Source organism: Hyalella azteca, unplaced genomic scaffold (genome assembly GCF_000764305.2).
Source record: "Hyalella azteca isolate HAZT.00-mixed unplaced genomic scaffold, Hazt_2.0.2 contig16827, whole genome shotgun sequence".
NCBI classification, from domain to species: Eukaryota; Metazoa; Arthropoda; class Malacostraca; order Amphipoda; family Hyalellidae; genus Hyalella; species Hyalella azteca.
The window spans coordinates 20,773-41,902 of NW_025946635.1; the positions used below are offsets into that span (position 1 = coordinate 20,773).

Sequence of the window (21,130 nt, forward strand, 5' to 3'; positions counted from 1 at the left end):
GTAAAATATGACATTTTCAGTGATTTTTACTCATTGTCAATGTTTTTAAACCAAGACCTGTGTGCAAATTTTATTTAAGTAAATTTTTTTAATACTGCAAATATTTTTTGCTACAGACCTTAGCAGAGGCATTTTTCCAAAATCTCTCATCATACTTTTTTCAGGGATATTATAGAGGTAGTAATTGTATGATTTTTAAATTTGCTTTATGCCCTACAGAGCTAGTAAAAATGTTTAACTTCACACTACTATTTTCAGTTTTGCAATATTTTGATTAGTTTAGCTGCAACAACATTTCTGCAAAATGTGAAATGACTGTTCCAATTTACCCCCTTTGACAGTACCTACTGAAATGCTTCTCAGTAAAAATATTTACTGTTATGAATCCATTTCCAGGTGACATGGAAAATCAAGATACTTGTCACATTCGCTTCATCTGATTGCCCTCTCTGCTAAAATGAATTCTCAAAATTTTCTTCTTATGCCTCTGAGGCTTGCAATAAATAATGTGAAATGTGCTGGTAAATATCCAACTTCCAATGAAATCAGACAAATTTCTTTGTCAGCACATATGAATCAATGGTCTGTTATAAATTCAAAACGCTTACATAAAGATGTCAAAATTGATCACAAATATTCAAGTACTACTAAGAATTGCCTTCAAAATTCCAATTTCCTTGGAAATTGTCATAACCTGCTCTCCTGCAATACCAGGCTACTTACTCAGTGTCGGCACAATAGCTCCTATATCCCAGATTTTCTGAAGGTATGTATTGGCAAAATGATTTAGTCTTTATATGACGAGTGTTTTCTTTCTTGTCTATTCCAGCAATCCGATCAGTTACTCAATTGACAAAATTTGTCTGATTTATTTAACAGCTAGGCAAGAAAGGATTGGCTGTTGATCACTGCCAAACAACATTCCTGCAGCTAGCTTTTTATCTTACTAAGGGTATTATTGAAATTTTAATTCATTTAGTTAATATTTTTCATCATGAATGGAGATTTTAGCCATTGTACCATGTAACATTTTTCAGATGTTAACATGAATTTTACATAAATTCAGATGGAAATCCTTGTAAAATGTCTTATTATAAGAAAAACTTTTTGTCTCGTAATTTACGCTATCTTACTGTCTAATGAGCTGTATATTTTGTACTGTTAACACAGTGTAAATCATTTTATGGATTTTACCAACCATTTTATGCATATCATGTCAGGTATAGTTTTTCTGTTTTAGAATGCTAGTGGGACATCATTAGGATACAAAGATCAGATTTTTCATCAAAATGTCTCTCACACCTAAAAAATGTAACTCAGTACTCACTGCAGTGAGTGACAGAGAGCGCATTTTCGTGTCGTCGAAAACATGAAGTCACAGACCGACAGATGGATGGATGGACAGACAGACATGACAAGCACAATAGAGCCTTTTTTCCATAAATGAGAAAATGCGCTAAAAAATTGAAGCTAAATTTCCAGATTTCAATCATTGTGTCTTACTTTATAAATGTTTCATTCAGGGCTGGAGTGTCTCTGCTGCATCATCAGTGTCCTCAAATGCACCTACAAATATTCCTGAACCTCCTCCTTCCTTGGGTAAGTAAATTTTGCTTCAGGCAATCTTTGCTATTTTCCTTTTTGATTTTGATTGTGTTGTGCAGGAATTGATAAGCAGTTGTGTCATTGAAGTCATAAATTCTTTATTTGTTCTACCATTCACTCATAGAGATATTAAATTTATTTTTTCTTTGACATGATATAAAAAGAAAAATTCAAAGTCCCACGTACTGGTTATCTCAAAGAGTTGTGTATAAATTTCAGTTATCAAATAACTGAATAACTAGGTATATAACCTTATTACTTTTGTAAAACAAACTTTTCTATCTGCTGCTGGATGAAGGCCTGGAAAAGTACATCTTACAAACACATGATGCCACTCGGGAAACATTACATAGTTCCTACTCCACAACCTTGAACTCATCTATCCATGAAAAGCTTTCTTCTGAGACACACAATTTACCTTCTTCTGAAGTTGACAGTAACTTGAACTCTACTCTTACAAAGTTGTCTAAACTTTCCACTGAAATTAAAGGTCCTGAAGCTTCCCCTGCCACTACTGAACACATAAAGTTACTCTCTACCTCTACATCTCCTGATGGATCTCAGCCTGCAGGAGTATCATCATTCATGTTTGATTCTTCACAAGCACATTCAAATATCACAGTTTCTTTGGATTCAAGCAAACCTTATGTTGAATCTATAACGTCTTCAACTTCTGATGTGGTAAATTCATCTGTTAAAAGTAATTTGAGCTCTAAATCTCCACTTTCTTCTGAGGCAGTTGAGTCTAATCTTATCCCTGATATCAAAAGTTCATTGGTCAATTCATATTCTGGAAATTCAATCTCAGTTCCACTATCTGGAACAGATTCTAATGTTCCTTTCTCGTCAGAATCAACTCATAGCTATGTGTCAGACCAGTCTGAATTTGTTAAACAACCTTCATCATTCCCTGATATCTCTTCAACTGAAATATATTTACCGTCAAAAAACAAATGTTCTACTGAGGCGAATACATCTTTTGATAATAATCCATCACCGACTCACCCAAACAGTCAACCTGAAACATTCTCATCTGATCAGGTGTCTCCTTCCTTAACAAATATTTCACCATCTTCTGCTGTTGACCTTCCTTCTAACTTCTCTTCTCCTTTACCCTCAACATCAGATGCTTCCTCTCATATTACCACTTCTAGCAATGATGAAATTGCAACCCCAGAATTAGGGAATTATTTTTCTTCTTCTCCCAACTCCTCTAACGCACAGTCAGAGACTCTCATCACCCCTTCTGTTGCTGATAATCTTAATGAAAAACTTGGTAAGTATCTTGCCTTTTTTTCATTTGTTCTTGTAAGTAATATTTTGGTCTGAACTCAATTATTTTGACAATTTTTGGTTCGAAAATTATTATGATTTTTTATTTTGAGGTCTGTAATTACAGTGTATCAAATTTGATTCCAGACAAAATTTTATCTGATCAACTGTTGGCTTCCATTCATAGTGCATCAAGGTATCTAATGACTGTATATAATCCTTCCTTGGTGTTGATCACTTTCAAAAGCTCTAGATGCTTTGAAAGTAAATCTTAAATTAGAGTTTCATCGTCAAACTATCACTAGTAGGTATATCAGCTGCAACCATTAACCCAATTGACCAGAAATTGTTCGTTTGAAATGCAGTAAAGAATAGATTTTTCAGATTACAATATCAGAACACACAGTATAGCCAGATTACATTGCAAGAATATTTAGTGTTGCCCAGATTACCAAGCCTGAGTATGTGTTGTTGCCTGATTGAAAGGAAGGATAGAATCAATGTATAGTTAGATTATACCGTAGTTTTTGCTAAAAGATCATCACTACAAGCAAAGAAGTTCTGCTGTTAGGCTGGAAATTTCAAGTTGGCTGCAATTGTATTTGAAGAGACAATGTCCTGCGCAGTGCTGAGTGCTCAATATCACTTCTGTAAACAAATATTCAGAGGAACAGCACTAAAAATATTGACAAGCTTACTTATGAAACTCGTATTCTCACCATGACGTATTCTCACCTTATATTACTACTATTGATATAAGACTATTAATATTATTATATTAATGTTAACCTTATATTCCATTTTACCAGAGCTTTGTTCTACCAAATCTTGTATATGTACAGGAGCTGGACCCGTGGCCGGCACTGGAGCTGGACCAGTGGACGGTATTGAGTACATCCCTGTGCCGCCCCCGCCCCTGGACGCCGTCATCGAGCCTGCCGTCCTTAACAGCCTGGGGGAGGCAACCTTAACCTCGCTGGGGTTGGGGGGATGGGGCCCCGTGGGGCTCATGCAGCAGTTCATTGAATTGATTCATGTTCATTGTGGGCTGCCTTGGTGGGGCGCTATTGCCGCAGGTGTGCGCCTTACATCACTTTTGTCAATATTGAAAATATATCAAAAGTGATCAAAAGAGATCAAAATATATCAATATTTCAAAATATATCAATGTTTCAAAATATATTAATATTCAAAATATATCGATATTTCAAAATATATCAATATTCAAAATATATCAATATTTCAAAATAAATCAATATTTTTTCATTGAATTGATTCATGTTCATTGTGTGCTGTATTCGTAATCACATCATGTGAATCCGGCTTGAAATTGTTTAACATTATTCATTACAATTTTTGTTGGCATTTGTTCACAAGATCTGTTAATATCTCTCACTTTTCAGTGCCTGTAGCGATCATTTAATATCTCTCACTTTTCAGTGACTGTAGCGATCATTTAATATCTCTCACTTTTCAGTGACTGTGGCGATCATTTAATATCTCTCACTTTTCAGTGATTATAGCAATCCTGTATTATCTTTCACGTTTCAGTAGTAAGTGTAACAATCATTTAATATTCATCACAGGCTTCACTTCTCTGTTACTGTAGTGAGCCTGTAATTATCTTTCACTTTTCAGTGACTTTAGCGAGCCTGTATTATTTTTCACCTTTCACTGAATGTAGCGATCCTGTAATTATTTTTCTCTTTTCAGTGACTGTACTGTAATTATTTCAGCCATACTGTAATTATGTTCACTTTTCAGTGACTGTAGCGATACTGAAATTATTTTTACTTCTCAGTGACTGTAGCAATACTGTAATTATTTTTACTTCTCAGTGACTGTAGCGATACTGTAATTATTTTCACCTTTTCAGTGACTGTAGCGATCCTGTAATTATCTTTCACCTTTTCAGTGACTGTAGCAATCCTGTAATTATCTTTCACTTTTCAGTGACTGTAGCAATCCTGTAATTATCTTTCACTTTTCAGTGACTGTAGCGTTCAGGCTGCTGATGTCGCCGCTGGTGCTGATGGCTCAGCGCAACGCTGCGCAGCTCCACAATGTCAGTCCGCAGATGCAGGTTCTGCAAATGAAAATCACGGAAGCACGCGAGTCTGGGGATCAGCTGCAAGGTTCCGAGTTGTTATAATTTATTGTGTACCGTCAACTGGGGTGACTTTGGCCACCAGGGGTGACTTCAGGTATCAGGGGTGACTTCGGGCACCAAGGGTGATTTCGGGCACCTGGGGTGACTTCGGGCACCAGGGGTGACTTCGGGCACCAGGGGTGACTTCGGGCACCAGGGCTAACTTCGGGCACCAGGGGTAACTTCGGGCACCAAAGGTGACTTCGGGCAGTCAACCCCGGTGGCCAAAGTCACCCGTCACTTTGGCCTACGTTTATTATTTTGTTCTGCTGGCATTTGTTTATGTTGTAGTGGTGGCCGAAGTCACCCCAGTTGACGGAAATAAAAGTTTGGATGATCCCAGTTATTTGAATTTTGTGTGTAGTAGAAGTTGAAATGAGTGGTGAAACACGACTGTAATTGCATTAACTATTTCCAAACATTTCATTCTTATTGAAGAATTTCATAGTATTCCTAATTTTGCTTTGAATTATGGATTTAATATTAGTAGCAGGAGGAAGTTGTTTAGCCATTCAATGGCCGGCATTTATATTTATGAGCTGACCTTTGCTCTTAAGATGGGAACTTAATCTAATTCATGATAAGTTTCTTACAACTGTAAGACATAATAAGACGCAATAAGAGGCAATAAGTGCAACTGGGTAATATTGATTCAAATTCAATGGCTCGCGCCTAACCATGTTATAAGTATCCCGCCGAAAAAGCTCTGAAACCTCAACTGCCCAAGGCACGGGAAGGATTCAGAGTCCATTCTGTTCATTGACTCAATCAGAGTCAAATCAAGAGACTTCAAATCTAGTCTTCCATCTAATTCACGACTTTGAAATAATATTACTTCTTGAACTTCGTTACAAACCTATTTATGCGTTTGAAAATTTATTTGTCTTTGACGTAGGTATCACATTTTTCCAGTGTCTCGCTACACCAACGAGCTCATGGTGTTCATGAAAGAGAAGAACGTCAATCCCTTGAAGTCCATGATTGTGCCTATAGCTCAGGTGGGTACAGGTGTGAACTAAGCTAAACATGTTGATATCTGATTGGTCATCTGGGTTTATACTTTCAAAAATATTTAAAAGATCGTAAGTTCATTAGCCAATCATTGACGGCCTTTCAAGCAAAATCCACCAATCATAGACAAGAAAATAGAGCGTATGTACTTACGTTCACTTAGCGAATTTTGAAAGTATAGGCCCAGTTGGCGGCAATGCTGTTGGAGACTGGAGGTCTAGCGTGAGTGTTAAATAATTTTAAATTAATTTTATTAAATAATTTAAATTAAATAATTTTAAAGTAAATAATTTTAAAATAATTTCTAAGTAAACTACTGGTTAAATTCTTACATGGTTATCAATACTTTCCTGAAATGATGTGTAAAACATTGCCTCGGAACTTCCAGTGAGATACCCATTTTGTTTTCATACTTAGACATTGTTAAGTGTATGAGGACATATATTCTTTTAATAACCGTTAATTCATTCATTTCAAGCCAATTTAGGAGAAAGGCAATGTTGTTGGGGACAGGAGTCTAGCGTGAACCATGATAGGGTGAACATCTTCTGAGCGTGTGCTATTAACAAAACTTACGTTCTGGATAATTTTGCAGCGATAACAGCATTTAGCAAGTAAAGTCTGATGATCGCATCTATGCTTGTTGTCATTTATAATCTGTTTGCTAAGCGGGCCACAGGCAGTACCATTGAACCGCTCCTAAATAAATGCAGTGGCCCAAGTACATGTAGCGATATCTTCTCAGTATTTTTAATTTTGATTGTAATATTTGTAACGTGCAAAATAGCCAAAACCCAACTTATTTTGGCTCAAAATGTTAGAGAAAATAATTCCGTCTGTATTTGTTGGGTCAAGCTTAAAAACCTCCCTTGAGGCTATCTTCTGACGTGTGTCAGAGCTCGCCTGAACTCCTGTGGTATCTTGCGTTCGACGGGCGTTGTACCCAAGTGCAAGCCTCCCCCCATTACTGAGCTTCCGATTTCTTACTTTGGGATCAGTTGTGAAGTTAGGTTTTTGTTAGCAAGATTCGCTTACGTTTATCTTCTCTGTCTCTCTCTCGTGCGGGTGGCCGACGTCCCGTGTAAGCGACCTCTTGTTCGAGTGTCTTAGTTTCTGTTGCTTTTCACCTGTCCCTCCTTGTCACTTCGTCTCTTTGAGATGCAATAACGCTGCTTCTTTCTTGCCTACTATAACGGGCCGTCCACTTGAGACCTTCCATCCTTTGTGGCAGAAGGTGGTAATTTCTAAATATTTAAACCTTCTGCCTTGCTGAGAATGTTTATTTTTTATCTCCGATCTGAGGCTGCTTGATAGCTGAGGCGCTAGAAAACCATTCAACTGCTACTACTAATACTACTTTAACTTGAAAAACTGTCATTGATTGGCTGAGGCAGTCGCAAACTACTAACTATTTTTGATAGTACGACACCAGTTCAGCATCTGCCGCCAAGCTTACTACATCGTTGGGCAGTTAAACTGATCATAAACATAACTTAATGCCTTCATTGTAGCGTTCCTTTAATTTATTACTCATCTTCAATTCGTCACTAATGTCATTTTTACTGACAACCTGTTTGCATAGAAATTATTTCAGCTAGAAGGTTTCTTCAAAATCGAAGAAAGTTTCATTCGTCCTAATAAGTTTTTAATGAAGACTTACTGCACAAAATTCCTTCCTGCAACACTTTTTCACCAAAATTTCACCTGAACACCAAAATTTCATAGGCACTGAAGGAAAATTCACAAAAATGGAATTTACCGAAGATCAAGCGCTCGTTGACACTTCAAAGTATTGTTCAAAAGTTCCTCTGATTCTCATCCAAATATAAAAAAACTTTGTTCGAATCTTATGGTTTTACCTAATAGGATTTAATCTCATAACCGGTCTATTTTTCATGTTTTATTTATTTCAACGATTTAATCTGATTCTTTTCTACTGGTTTTTCAACCGTTGTACTTTCTCTTATCTCTTACAAGGGATTCTTGTATTCTTAGAACTAAGCAATCTATATACTTAAATATCGGGTTCAACTGTTGTACTTTCTCTTATCTGTTACAAGAAATGCTTATATTTCAAAAACTAAGCAATTTATGTGCTTAGATATCTGGTTTAACTGTTGTACTTTCTCTTATCTGTTACAAGAGATGCTTGTATTCCCAAAACTAAGAAATTTATATACTTAGATATCTGGTTCAACTGTTGTACTTTCCCTTATCTGTTACAAGGGATGCTTGCATTTCCAAAACTAAGCAATTTATATACTTAAATGTCTTGTAAAACATATATTCACACAACTTGATACTACACCAGGCGCCAATCTTCATCTCCATGTTCGTTGGCCTGCGACGCTGCGCTGCGCTGCCCGTGGCGAGCTTCACGACCGGCGGTCTCTGGTGGTTCTCTGACCTCACTGTCGCCGACCCTTACTACATCCTGCCAATACTCACCTCCATCACCATGTACGCCACCATCAAGGTCTGTACCCTGCTACATCCTGCCTATACTCACCTCCATCACCATGTACGCCACCATCAACGCTACCGCTACATTGCCTTAAATGTAGCGCCGCTACCGCTACTGAAAATGTAGCGGCCGCTACATGTAGCGCGCTACTACCCACCTCCATCACCATGTACGCCATCATGTAGTTATGCATGTAGTGATAATTGTCCCATCTTTGCCACTTATTGTAATGCTTTTCGGGTAAGATTGTGGGTCAAACTTTGGTAAACAATATGTCAATACCATCATGTAGTTATGCATGTATTAATAATCCTCCCATCGTTGCCACTTTGTCTTAATGCTTGTCATTGAGTCAAGCTTTTGTAGACAATATATTGATACATCGCTGAGTCTGACAGTGAACAAATCCAAATTATGTTAAGTTTTATTTTTTGGACAATGCATTCAATCCTTTAAACCGCTGAGGTAGGCTCCACAACACCTGAATTAAGTTAGTTATTGTAATGATCTTTCGTGCCGAGGTTAAATAATGATCTCGAGTTAACACAATTAATTTAATATTAATGAAAAGTGAACACTTAACTTAAGAAATCGAACAAGTTAACGCGAACATGGGTATCGTAAATATAGGGTACAGAACTCTTCTTTCATATGCTAGGGCACAGCATAGTAGAGGTTTCTCACATCACAGTAACAAACTATATATGCACAACACTTGAGTCTTCTTGATAGCCTCTTGTGATCTTCTATCCGGGTTGACTTCTCCCTACATGAACAAAATCGAAGTTACAATTAGCCGGGTAATTCCCTACCATATATCTCACATAATATCAACACACCAAATAAATACAATATTGATAAATATCGACAGTTACACATACCTCTTCAGTTGTCTGAATTCACTAAACTAGTCCTTGCTTTGGTCCCACAACAAGTCAGCTCTGAATTCTTACATTGCTACGGGATCGTCAACACCTTAACTTATTCTACGTCCCACACATTAGTTACTATTATTCTTATTCTCCCTCTGTTTCCCAAAGTACACCTGAATATTCAGCTAAGATCACTACAGTTATTATTTAGTATATATTATCATTATTTAGTCAGTATTTAGTATTTATTACCATTATTAGTCAGTATTTACTATTTATTATCATTATTTAGTCATTATTTAGTATTTATATATCATTATCATTATTTAGTATTTATTATCGTTATTTAGTCGGTATTTAGTATTTATTATCATTATTTAGTCAGTATTTAGTGTTTATTACCATTATTTTGTCAGTATTTAGTATTTATTACCATTATTTAGTCAATATCTTGTCTAACTGCATTGATTCTCTGGCAGGTTGGCACTGAAGTGGGTCTCGGAATTATGTTATGTTTCATTTCCTGTGCGATGCATTTAATCCTTTAAACCGCTGAGTTAAGCCTCTCAACAGCTTAATTAAGTTACCGGTACTAGTTATTATTTAGTATTTATTACCATTATTTAGTTACTATTTTATCTAACTGCATTTATTCTCCGGCAGATTGGCACTGAGGTGGGCCGTGTACAGGCAAGTGGCGACTCGAGCAGGATAATGTTTGCGGTGCTGGAGTTTATGCCGCTCGCCATGCTGCCCTTCATGATCAAATTCCCGGCCGTGAGTGTGCAGCTTATGCCATTGACTCGTGGTGTACGAGATTTTTTTTCTCATGGGGTCACACCAAATATTTTTTAGAATAAGTTCATTTTTAGCGCATTTTCTCATTTATGGAAAAAAAATGTAACTCAGTACTCACTGCAGTGAGTGACAGAAAGCGTATTTTCTCTTCGAAGAAAACGTGAAGTCACGGACGGACAGACAGACAGGCGGACAGACGGACATGATGAGCACAATAGCGCCTTTTTTCCATAAATGAGAAAATACGCTAAAGAGGCGCTATTGTGCTCGTCGTGTCCGTCCGTGACTTCACGAGAAAATGCGCTCTTTGTCAGTCACTGAAGTGAGTGGGTACTGATTTTTTTTTTTTTTCTCATGGTGTCAAACCACAGATTTTTAGAATCAGTTCATTTTTTTTCAATTGACTTGTAGCTTACGATTCGTCCATGTCTTGTATTGTATCAGAAATTAGTTGATCGAAATAGCGTTTCCAGTTTATTATTATTATCATCAATGCAAGAAGTTTAAAACCCTTAATAAATCATGTAAACCTCTAACACTATAAAGCAATGAGTACCACTGTTACGTTGCAAAATGGGCCAGAAATTGTTTGTTTGCAATGCAGGAAAGAGTAGATATCCCAGATTACAATAGCAAAACACACAGTATAGCCAGATTACACTGCAGGAATATGTAGTGTTGTCACATTACCAAGCTGCAGCCGAGTATGTATTGTTGCCTAATTAAATGGAAGGATATAATGTATAGTTAGATTACTCTCGTATATTTATAGCTATTCTCGCATATGTATTGTTATCCTCGTACATTAATAGTTACCTATGCTCGTATATGTATAGTTATTCTCGTATATGTATAGTTATTCTTGTATATGTATAGTTATTCTTGCATATATAGTTATTTTCTTGTAGGTATAGGTATAGTTATTCTCGTATATATTTAGTTATTCTCGTATATTTATAGTTATTCTCGTATATTTATACATGAATAGTTTTTCTTGTATATATATAGTTATTCTCGTAAATGTATAGTTATTCTCGTGCATAAATAGTTATTCTAGTACATGAATAGGTATTCTCGTATATATTTAGTTATTCTCGTACGTGAATAGTTATTCTCGTATATGTATAGTTATTCTAGTAGAATGAATAGTTAGTTCTCGATGAAAAATTATCATTACGAACAAAGAAGTTCTGCTGTTATGCTAGAAAGTTTAAGTTGACTGCAATTGTAATTGAAAAGACAATGTCATGCACTGCGCTGAGCGCTCAATATCACTTCTTATTGAAACACTTCGGAATAATGACCAGAGAATGCATTATATTCCAATTTGCAAGGAATCAAAACTCTTTAGAAAAGAAAATTAAATATTTAAGAAGAAAATTCTGCCATCTAATGCTAATATCACTTCTGTGCACGAATCTTCAGCACGGAAAACATTTTAGTACAAGTCATTATGAGTCTTTTTCCTTGTTAATATTCTTAAATTTTACAATTCGTTTCCGAAAGTACTATTTATGTTAATTAATATACAATATTTCATAGTGGCTAATTAATTAAACAACAATGTAACATACAAACCAAGCCAGTTATTTTGAAACTTCTTTACACTTCTGCGTTCATTTTCACATCAACCACAACAATTTCCTGATCGCTAATCCCACAAATCCTACAAAGACTGTAAGTGAATAATTTTAATCCAAAACTTCATTTACTTGAGGTAGTTGTATGCTGCTGACGGTTACAAGGTTATGATGTTACACTGTTGCAGGCGGTTACAAGGTTATAATGTTCCCGGATCAAAATCTCCCACTAAAATCCGAGTTGCAGGCAACTGCGATGAAAAACCTTTTCCTGGACCACGCAACTACAAAGCATACAAACTCGACCCATATATACACTGACGGCTCAAAGTCGGACGACGCAGTGGGGTGTGCGGCTACGACCGACACAACAATAATATCAAGACGACTATATTGTGACGGCTACCTGGTGCCCCTGACAGTTCTGCATGTCTTGGCGGAGTGCCCTAGCCACAACGACATCCGACAAAACTGCTACCCCAACACATCCGGCCTTGATCATGACGAGATGCTCACTAGAATGCTGCCGGAGGACGGCGAAGTAACTTCGAAACCGATAACCTTAGACGATACCTGATGGAATGCAACCTGCTGCCAGAGATTTAGCATGACCCCGTAACGCCACCGCCGGTCGGTCATATGCACTTGCACCACCGCCTTTAGCGAGACTATAACTGCACCGTCCCATCACCTAGACAAAGCCTCACTAAACTTACGCTGGAGTTGATACATGAAGTCGGAGCGGACCCTCGCTCCATGAGCAGGGAATCTACCGCCCAGCCCCTGCGCCTAAAATGGATCAGGCTATAAGCCTTGAAGACGGAAGAAACCAAACATCTTTGACGTAGCTGAAGATTTCACCTCCGGCGCGAAATAGATAGCTATCTGAAGCGCTAGTAAATCTACTACTACTACTAAAATGTTACACGGTTGCAGGCGGTTACAAGGTTATAATGTTACACGGTTGCAGGCAGTTACAAGGTTATAATTTTACACGGCTGCAGGCGGTTACAAGGTTAAAATGTTACAAGGTTATAATGTTGCAAGGTTATAATGTTACCTGGTTGCAGGCGGTGCTGTGCTACTGGATGTCCAGCAACCTGGTGTCTCTGGGCCAGGCTGGTCTGCTCCGCGTTCCGGCGGTGCGGAATTTCTGCAAAATCCCTCAAATGAACAAATATAATTCGAATTCCCTCCCCATGACCGAGAAGCAGAAGAAGAAAACTGTTGTAGAAGCTGTCAAAGACTGTAAGTGAAGCCGTCAAAGACTGTAAGTGAAGCCGTCGAAGACTGTAAGTAAAACCGTCAAAGACTGTAAGTGAAGCCGTCAAAGACTGTAAGTGAAGCCGTCAAAGACTGTAAGTGAAGCCAACAAAGACTGTAAGTGAAGCTGGCAAAGACTAAGTGAAGCTGGCAAAGACTGTAAGTGGAGCTGGCAAAGACTGTAAGTGAAGCTGGCAAAGACTGTCAGTGAAGCCATCATAGACTTGAGTGAAGCTGTCAAAGACTAAGTAAAGTCAAAGACTAAGTGAAGCCGGCAAAGACTGTAAGTGAAGCCGGCAAAGACTGTCATTGAAGCCGTCAAAGACTGTAAGTGAAGCCGGCAAAGACTGTAAGTGAAGCCGTCAAAGACTGTAAGTGAAGCTGGCAAAGACTGTAAGTGAAGCCGGCAAAGACTGTAAGTGAAGCCGTCAAAGACTAAGTGAAGCCGTCAAAGACTGTAAGTGAAGCCGTCAAAGACTGTAAGTGAAGCCGTCAAAGACTGTAAGTGAAGCCGTCAAAGACTATAAGTGAAGCCGTCAAAGACTATAAGTGAAGCCGTCAAAGACTATAAGTGAAGCCGTCAAAGACTATAAGTGAAGCCGTCAAAGACTATAAGTGAAGCCGTCAAAGACTGTAAGTGAAGCCGTCAAAGACTGTAAGTGAAGCCGGCAAAGACTGTAAGTGAAGCTGTCAAAGACTGTAAATGAAGCCATCAAAGACTGTAAGTGAAGCTGTCAAAGACTAAGTGAAGCTGCCAAAGACTAAGTGAAGCTGCCAAAGACTGTAAGTGAAACTGTCGAAGACTGTAAGTAGAAACTGTCACAAAGACTATAAGTGAAGCCGTCAAAGACTGTAAGTAAAACCGTCAAAGACCTGTAAGTGAAGCCGGCAAAGACTGTAAATGAAGCGGTCAAAGACCTGTAAGTAAAGCCGGCAAAGACTGTAAGTGAAGCCATCAAAGACTGTAAGAGAAGCCGTCAAAGACCTGTAAGTGACGCTGTCAAAGACTGTAAGTGAAGCCGGCAAAGACTGTAAGTGAAGTTGGGAAAGACTATAAGTGAAGCGGTCAAAGACTGTAAGTGAAGCCGTCAAAGACTGTAAGTGAAACCGTCAAAGACTGTAAGTGAAGCTGGCCAAAGACTGTAGGTGAAGCCGTCAAAGACTAAGTGAAGCCATCAAAGACTAAGTGAAGCCCTCAAAGACTAAATGGAGCCGTCAAAGACTAAGTGAAGCCATCAAAGACTGTAAATGAAGCCATCAAAGACTGTAAGAGAAGCCGTCAAAGACCTGTAAGTGACGCTGTCAAAGACTGTAAGTGAAGCCGGAAAAGACTGTAAGTGAAGCTGGGAAAGACTGTAAGTGAAGCGGTCAAAGACTGTAAGTGAAGCCATCAAAAACTGTAAGTGAAACCGTCAAAGACTGTAAGTGAAGCTGGCCAAAGATTGTAGGTGAAGCGGTCAAAGACTAAGTGAAGCCATCAAAGACTAAGTGAAGCCCTCAAAGACTAAATGGAGCCGTCAAAGACTAAGTGAAGCCGTCAAAGACTGTAAATGAAGCCGTCAAAGACCTGTAAGTGAAACCGTCAAAGACCTGTAAGTAAAGCTGTCAAAGACTGTAATTGGAGCTGTCAAAGACTGTAAGTAAAGCTGTCAAAGACTGTAATTGGAGCTGTCAAAGACTGTAAGTAAAGCCGTCAAAGACTGTGAGTGAAGCTGTCAAAGACTGTAAGTGAAGCCGTCAAAGACTGTAAGTGAAGCCTTCAAACACTGTAAGTGGAGCCTTCAAAGACTGTAAGTGAAGCCTTCAAAGACTGTAAGTGAAGCCTTCAAAGACTGTAAGTGAAGCCTTCAAAGACTATAAGTGAAGCCTTCAAAGACTAAGTGAAGCCTTCAAAGACTGTAAGTGAAGCCTTCAAAGACTGTAAGTGAAACCTTCAAAGACCTGTAAGTAAAGCCGTCAAAGACTGTAAGTTAAGCTGTCAAAGACTGTAAGTGAAGCCGTCAAAGACTGTAAGTGAAGCCGTCAAAGACTGTAAGTGAAACCGTTGAAGACCTGAAAGTGAAGACGTCAAAGACAAAGTGAAGCCGTTAAAGACTGAATCCAACAAAAACAGACTGTCAGTACAGTGTCCGTCTGAGACTAAGAGTGCCGGTAAACTTGTAACTTGTTCATTTCACTTATGAATAAATTATTGCGTTCAAAAAAAGAATGAAAATTGTTGAAGATGCCTGACCAATATGTCTCCTGTTCTCCATTATGTACTTCTGACGATTTCCTTAGGTCTTTGGAATAATAATGCCTGCTCATTGTTTCTACAAAGAAGATGAATCGCCTCATTTTTTACCTTGCCAAAAGAACTGATCGTTAGATTCCCCCTTCTTAGATTTCAAATTGCGTATATTTCAAATTTATTTATGTTCAGACTATTTTACTCTCATAGATTTAAGCAAAACTTGAAATTAAAACCCTTAACATGTTTCTACCTCTTTAGCATGGAAGAACTTGAAAGTGACGCGTGAGGTGCAGGACCGACTTCGCTACGATGAAATTCGCTTTGAAAAAGCCGGAACAGGGCCCGTAGTCCGCACCTTCAAGTACGACCCCACTAAGACGTCCAAGAAATCCGGACCTGTGAAGGCTCCCATCAAAGTTAAAGCTTCAATTAAACACTAAATTTACCAAAGCTCAATGTTATCAATCCTCATTTAAAAATTTTCAATGATTAAAGCCACTTTTCTGCGCTAAATGATAAAAAAACATCAATTTGCATACAAAAATTTCGACGGTTGAAGCGTCGGTTAAAAATTAATTTGATATTGTCCTCGTGTGATTTTTGTTTGTATGTGCATTCCTCTTTTTCTATTAAATGCACAAGTTATTATTTAAAAGCAACTATTCACATTCGAGACTTATAAAAAATATCATGGTATTCACTGTTGGTTTCTTAGTCCAGTCACTCTTAAACTTAGACATTTTCAAGTTTACATGTACATATGTGGATAATTTTATATTATGTCCAATTTCATCCATTATGTTAACCCAAAGTTGCATATTCATGACTCAATTTAACACTCGAATTGCTGCTTCCAGATTTGACTTGAAATTTACCCCGCAGTGTATTAGCCAAAGCACCCAAGAGTTACAAAAAATTAATGACGACACATCTTCATGTCTAATGATTTTTTATGCACGCTAGATCGACGAATCAGATCATTAACTTATTATTTTTTAAAGAAGCTTTTCTTCTGAGAAAAATAACAGTCAAGGTGAATTTTCGATCTCAAGAAATGGTAGTTCAGTAAATTAAAATTTCATTTGATTGTATTCTGCTAGCCGTGTTGTTGCCTAGGCGGGTGTAACTTGCTTGGATCTCATTTCAGTTTGACGACAGAAAAGGCACTGGATTTCAGTTCATGTTTAAATTGGAGTGTAAGCGTTTATTTATTCCAACTGTTAAATAAATTTGTTTACACAAATATTGTTGTTATTTGTCTCGATTTTTTGGTTTTCTTTTTCCTTGTCTGCACTACAAAAATTACTGCTGACCTGAGAGATTTAGACCATTGATAAGCCTCTTGGCAAGCCTCTTGAAGGAATAATTCATGTGTAGTGGGAACTGAAGCCTAATCTGCCAATAAAAATCATTTCCTATGTCCCGAATAAAATCATGCCTCGTTGGGCAATACTTTAAAAATCGATTTTATCTACAGGAATAAAAAGATTTCCCTTTATAATAAGCGATCCTCCCTATACATAAATACAGCTCCGCGCAAAACGCATTCGGTATATATTTCGTAACGCAGCTTTTCTAGACTGGCGGAGCATGAAGGGAGGTGTTATCGGATTGGTAATCTGCTAGAAGCTAGAGCATTCCAATATTGTGAGCATTCGCGCCGAGCAGTGCAACGTCCGTATATCTGATTTTAAAATGATTTTGCTTACTGTGATTCCGCGTAAGTAATTTTAGATTACCTGTATTTTTTTAATCAGAATTCTAGTTTGATTGCCGTCGTTAGTTATCTGTTTAAAATTATACATGGAAAGGTTGCCAAATAGTGATTATTTCTCGTGGCCGTGTCTCCAGGCTTGAATCTCTCATATTTGTCCCAATAGATAGTACTTTATTTTTGGCAGAGGTGGGCAGTAGCGCGCTACATGTAGCGGTAGCGGCTCTACATTTAAGGCAATGTAGCGGTAGCGGTAGCGCCCGCTACATATTTAAGTAGCGATACGAGGTTTTGCCGCTACAGCGCTACCGCTACATTTATAGATAAAGCCTTTAGATTTTACTTAAGGGGACCGGCTACCCTCCAACAAAACTTTTTTGTTTACAGACGGTTCGTTTTAAAACTTTGTACACATATCTAAAACAGAAATCTAAGAACTTTTTGTTCATGTAAATTAAAAAAAAATGAAACTTTTTGTTCATGTAAATTAAAAAAAATGAAAGAAAACATGGAATTAATAAAAAACGGCATATAATGGGCACTCTAAAAAAGTTTATAACTTTTGCAAATCACATGCTACAATGTCGAGACACATATCATTCGATTTGTAACAACAACACCTAGCGACTGTAGAGCCCCGAGTTTTCATTTTCCTCATGTTTTTTTCGCGTTCTTCCCATTTTTTTCACATTTATACCCCCCACCTTCCTCCCCCTCCCATATATAAGTCAAACCATGCACATATTAAAAAAAGGCTTCTAGAGTCGCTAGGTATTGTTTTTACAAACCGAATGAGATTAAAGTTCACATCCATGTAGGGAAGGTAAAACATAAAAATAACTGTAACTTTTATTTACTGTATCTAACCCTGGGTAACCCATACTAGTTCGATTAGATTAATTGCAATAAAGTTGCATTGATATGTTTTAAAAATGTTTTATTATCATTAAATGTTAATGAGTAAATCCCGATAGCAGAACAATAAATATTTAGAGATTTCCAATAATTTTGGCCATTGTAGCGGCTAATGTAGCGCGCTACATTTTATTGTAGCGGTAGCGGTAGCGCCCGTTACAATCTAGTGGGTGTAGCGGTAGCGGTAGCGCCCGCTACACTTAGAGCATGTAGCGGTAGCGGTAGCGCTGCCCAGCTCTGATTTTAGGATTACCAAACTAACGATAAAGCCTAACTTAATAGTTTTCTATGAGGATATGGCGAATTTTTCCGCATTTTCTTGGTCCAGTGGAGTCGTTGGGAGTGAAGTGGTGAGCATCCCCCGCCTGTATCGCGGGAGACTTGGGGTTCGATCCCCCGACTGGTAGAATAATTTTACCTTCGATGCCGATAATTTTACCTTCAATGCCGGTAATTTTACCTTCAACGTCGCCACATTGCTTCAGTCGCCGGCCTTCAATAGAGACGATCTATTTTATAAACAAAACTGAACCACATATTTCTAGCTCGATCAAAACGGCTTTTTATTCAACATTCCCATATCGAACCATACAAATCGCCGTTCTACTGGCCAGTATTGTACGGTTCTTAGAGGCAAGGTATGTGCAGTTTCTACCTAGTGTCAACTTACGCCTTCAAGAACAGACTAGAGCCTATAACGAAGCTATGAGGAGCATATGTTTAGTCTTAAAATGCCTAGCAAATTACGGACCAGGCAATAAGTCCAGCAACTATATCAATCAATCGTCACTTATGGAAAGATCGGGTTCCAAAGGCCTGATCCCTTGTGAATCAAGTCACGAAAAGTACAAGAATTGGCAACAGGCCATGGGCCTATTTCTTCAGTGCCGACACTTCTATTCTATTCTGTGTCAACGAAGGTGTCCACTGTAATGCAGTGGCAGCGGCTACGAGATGAGAGGAACTAGCAGTCGGTTCGAGTCTTGGGAATCTCAGTTCATTTTTTGGTGTCGCTGATGGGCGGGGTTTGGTAACCGTCAAGGGCGGTGCTTGCTGCATCGCCGTGAGGTTGCGTCTCTAAACGAACTCTAGGTATGTGTTACCTGGAAGATCTTAAGGTTAAGATCTTAACCCTCTACCGCCGTCTTAACCCTCTACCGCCGAGAACACAACTTTCAACTTAACTTATACAGTAGCAACCTGAGGACGTTTGTACGCAACAGAGAACATTTTAAAGTTGTCGTACGTGACAGCAACCATCTGTGCAGATCATTTTGCGCTCACTAGAACGTATCCTTCTTGGAAGTAGGCTTGTGACCATATTGCTCCGGTTACTCATGTCAGGCGGTAGAGGAAAGGAGTGTCTTGGCAGATACGGCTGTAAGATTTATCATTAACTCGGTAACGTTTGAAATAAGGTCCGTTGTTTAGGTGGTTATGGTAAATAAGCCAAGTGACACTCATTCTTTCACTTTCATCAATTGCATGCCAATATTTATGAAAAATCAAAGATCCTGGAAGATGCGTGCGTATTTCAACATTTTCCTCTTATTTTCAGTAAAGCTCAAACGCAATAAAATTTAGGTTTTCGGAAAAGAATGGCGTATATTAGTGCATCTGTTTTATCTGTTACCTATAAAAATAGTTCAATCATTTCATGGCAAGTCAAGGGAATTATCGTCAATGAAAACATCACATTTTCTTAGTTGCAGAATAGCAGAGTGGCAAAATTCAACACCGATGGAGCTGCGACTAATAAAATTTTCCTTGACTTCTGCACATGTAACACAATCTACTAATATGTAGTTAAATTAATGGGTCAAGAAATTAATTTAATAGGAGCATAAATATGCTGGAGTCTGTGAGTTGCGGGTTCAAGCCAGAGTTATCCGCAAAATTTTAAGATGTTTCGAATCGGTGGTAATCCAGACTTATAGCGTTACGGGTCGCCTGCCGAAGACCACCACTGCCCTGGATGTAATGGACCATCATGATTCCTGCCTTTCGGAACGTAGCCTTCAACACTTCAAGCCGTCCGTATCTAGGCCGTGGGTCGAACCAGCCCTCGGTCGAACGGCCACTTGTCGAAGGACGATAAATTTTGGAACAGAGCTATGCTATCTGAAACCTAACCTCAGATGCGGTGAACGTAAAATTACGTAATTTAACGATGCCCGGAAGTCATATTCGATCCGCGGCCTGGTGGTGCACGGCAGGTGGTGGTCGAGGCCGGAAGAGGACAAAGCCGAGTGGTGCACGGCTGATTGGTGTAGGTCCGGAGAGATCCAAGGCGTTCGATTCAGGGCTTATTGGTGCACAAAATTGGTGGTGCACGGCTGTGCTCCCAGCGTTACTTCCAACGCCGGAAGTACGAGTACTATTTTAACGACCAACCGGCAAATGTGATTTCACACAGACTTACAAATATCACACATAAAAAATTTATAAGTACAAACATCAACTGTATATTAGCTCAAATTCCTAATATTACACCATCAAGTTTACGCCATTAAGAAAAATATATTAACTATATTTTAATGTTAACCCTGTTAACAGACAAAAAAAAGGAGATCACCAGACGCTTTTATCGGAGCTCTGGCCATAACCTGATTCTCGAATTCATTTCCTTTAATAATAAAGCCATTGCATGAAAAAGTAAAATTTGATTATTTGACACACATGGCCTAAAAACCATTCTTCGATTAAATCATCAACTCGAATAGCTGAAAACAATTTCGCCGGAAAATTCATAAAATGGTAAATTCCTTGCTTTTCGAAATTCACCATCGTCTCATAGCTGAGCTGAGATCTCAGCTTCCTCGCAAAAAAAGCAGCGTTAGCAACATGCAACATCAATCTGTCTGCAAAATTCACCAATAATCTCCTAACGGCAAATATTTTCGAATGTTTTTTCCTTTGCCCATCAAAGGAGAGCTCATCACGCTGTGTAGTGGTTAGAAGCCACTTCGTACAAAATTATTGGCCACTTCTCTTCGTTCTTCATATAATTAGATGGCTGCACAACACCAACAATCTGGCAATAAACAGGATCCTGGCGACAGCGGAGCCATGTTCAACCAGTTTTTCAGGAAGTTTCTCCTCAAAAGCTGTCACTTTTATTTTTATTCGTATAGGTCTGCAACTGGACGATAACCCCACAGCCACTCCCTCGTCTCTACACCAAAGTAATTTAAACTAAAGTTATATGTGAAGAACTTACTCTTACATAAGAAATAATTTCTGATTATGAACAG

The 21,130-nt window shown here is 38.4% G+C and overlaps 1 protein-coding gene across 3 annotated transcripts; it reads left to right on the plus strand.

Annotated features, from left to right (window-relative positions):
- The first annotated feature begins 253 nt into the window (after window positions 1-253).
- On the plus strand, window positions 254-16,511 carry LOC108674517 (mitochondrial inner membrane protein OXA1L). Of its 3 annotated transcripts, XM_047885053.1 has the most exons (11): window positions 254-766; window positions 1,524-1,599; window positions 1,904-2,881; window positions 3,720-3,953; window positions 4,869-5,012; window positions 5,939-6,024; window positions 8,349-8,468; window positions 8,530-8,574; window positions 10,037-10,150; window positions 12,822-12,999; window positions 15,506-16,511. In XM_047885053.1, the coding sequence occupies exons 1-11, from the start codon at window positions 458-460 to the stop codon at window positions 15,685-15,687; spliced, it is 2,466 nt and encodes an 821-aa protein (XP_047741009.1). In that variant the 5' UTR covers window positions 254-457; the 3' UTR covers window positions 15,688-16,511. The 3 variants fall into 3 exon arrangements, with proteins under 3 accessions (XP_047741009.1, XP_047741008.1, XP_018017967.1); XM_047885052.1 differs by lacking the exon at window positions 8,530-8,574 and having other exon boundaries at window positions 8,349-8,513; XM_018162478.2 differs by lacking the exons at window positions 1,904-2,881; window positions 8,530-8,574 and having other exon boundaries at window positions 8,349-8,513.
- Window positions 16,512-21,130: the final 4,619 nt, after the last annotated feature.

Coding starts and splice junctions, on each gene's coding strand:
- LOC108674517 (XM_047885052.1), top strand. CDS start 458: ATGAATTCTCAAAATTTTCTTCTTATGCCTCTGAGGCTTGCAATAAAT. Junction 767..1,523: donor ATATCCCAGATTTTCTGAAG/GTATGTATTGGC, acceptor TGTTTCATTCAG/GGCTGGAGTGTCTCTGCTGC. Junction 5,013..5,938: donor GTCTGGGGATCAGCTGCAAG/GTTCCGAGTTGT, acceptor ACATTTTTCCAG/TGTCTCGCTACACCAACGAG.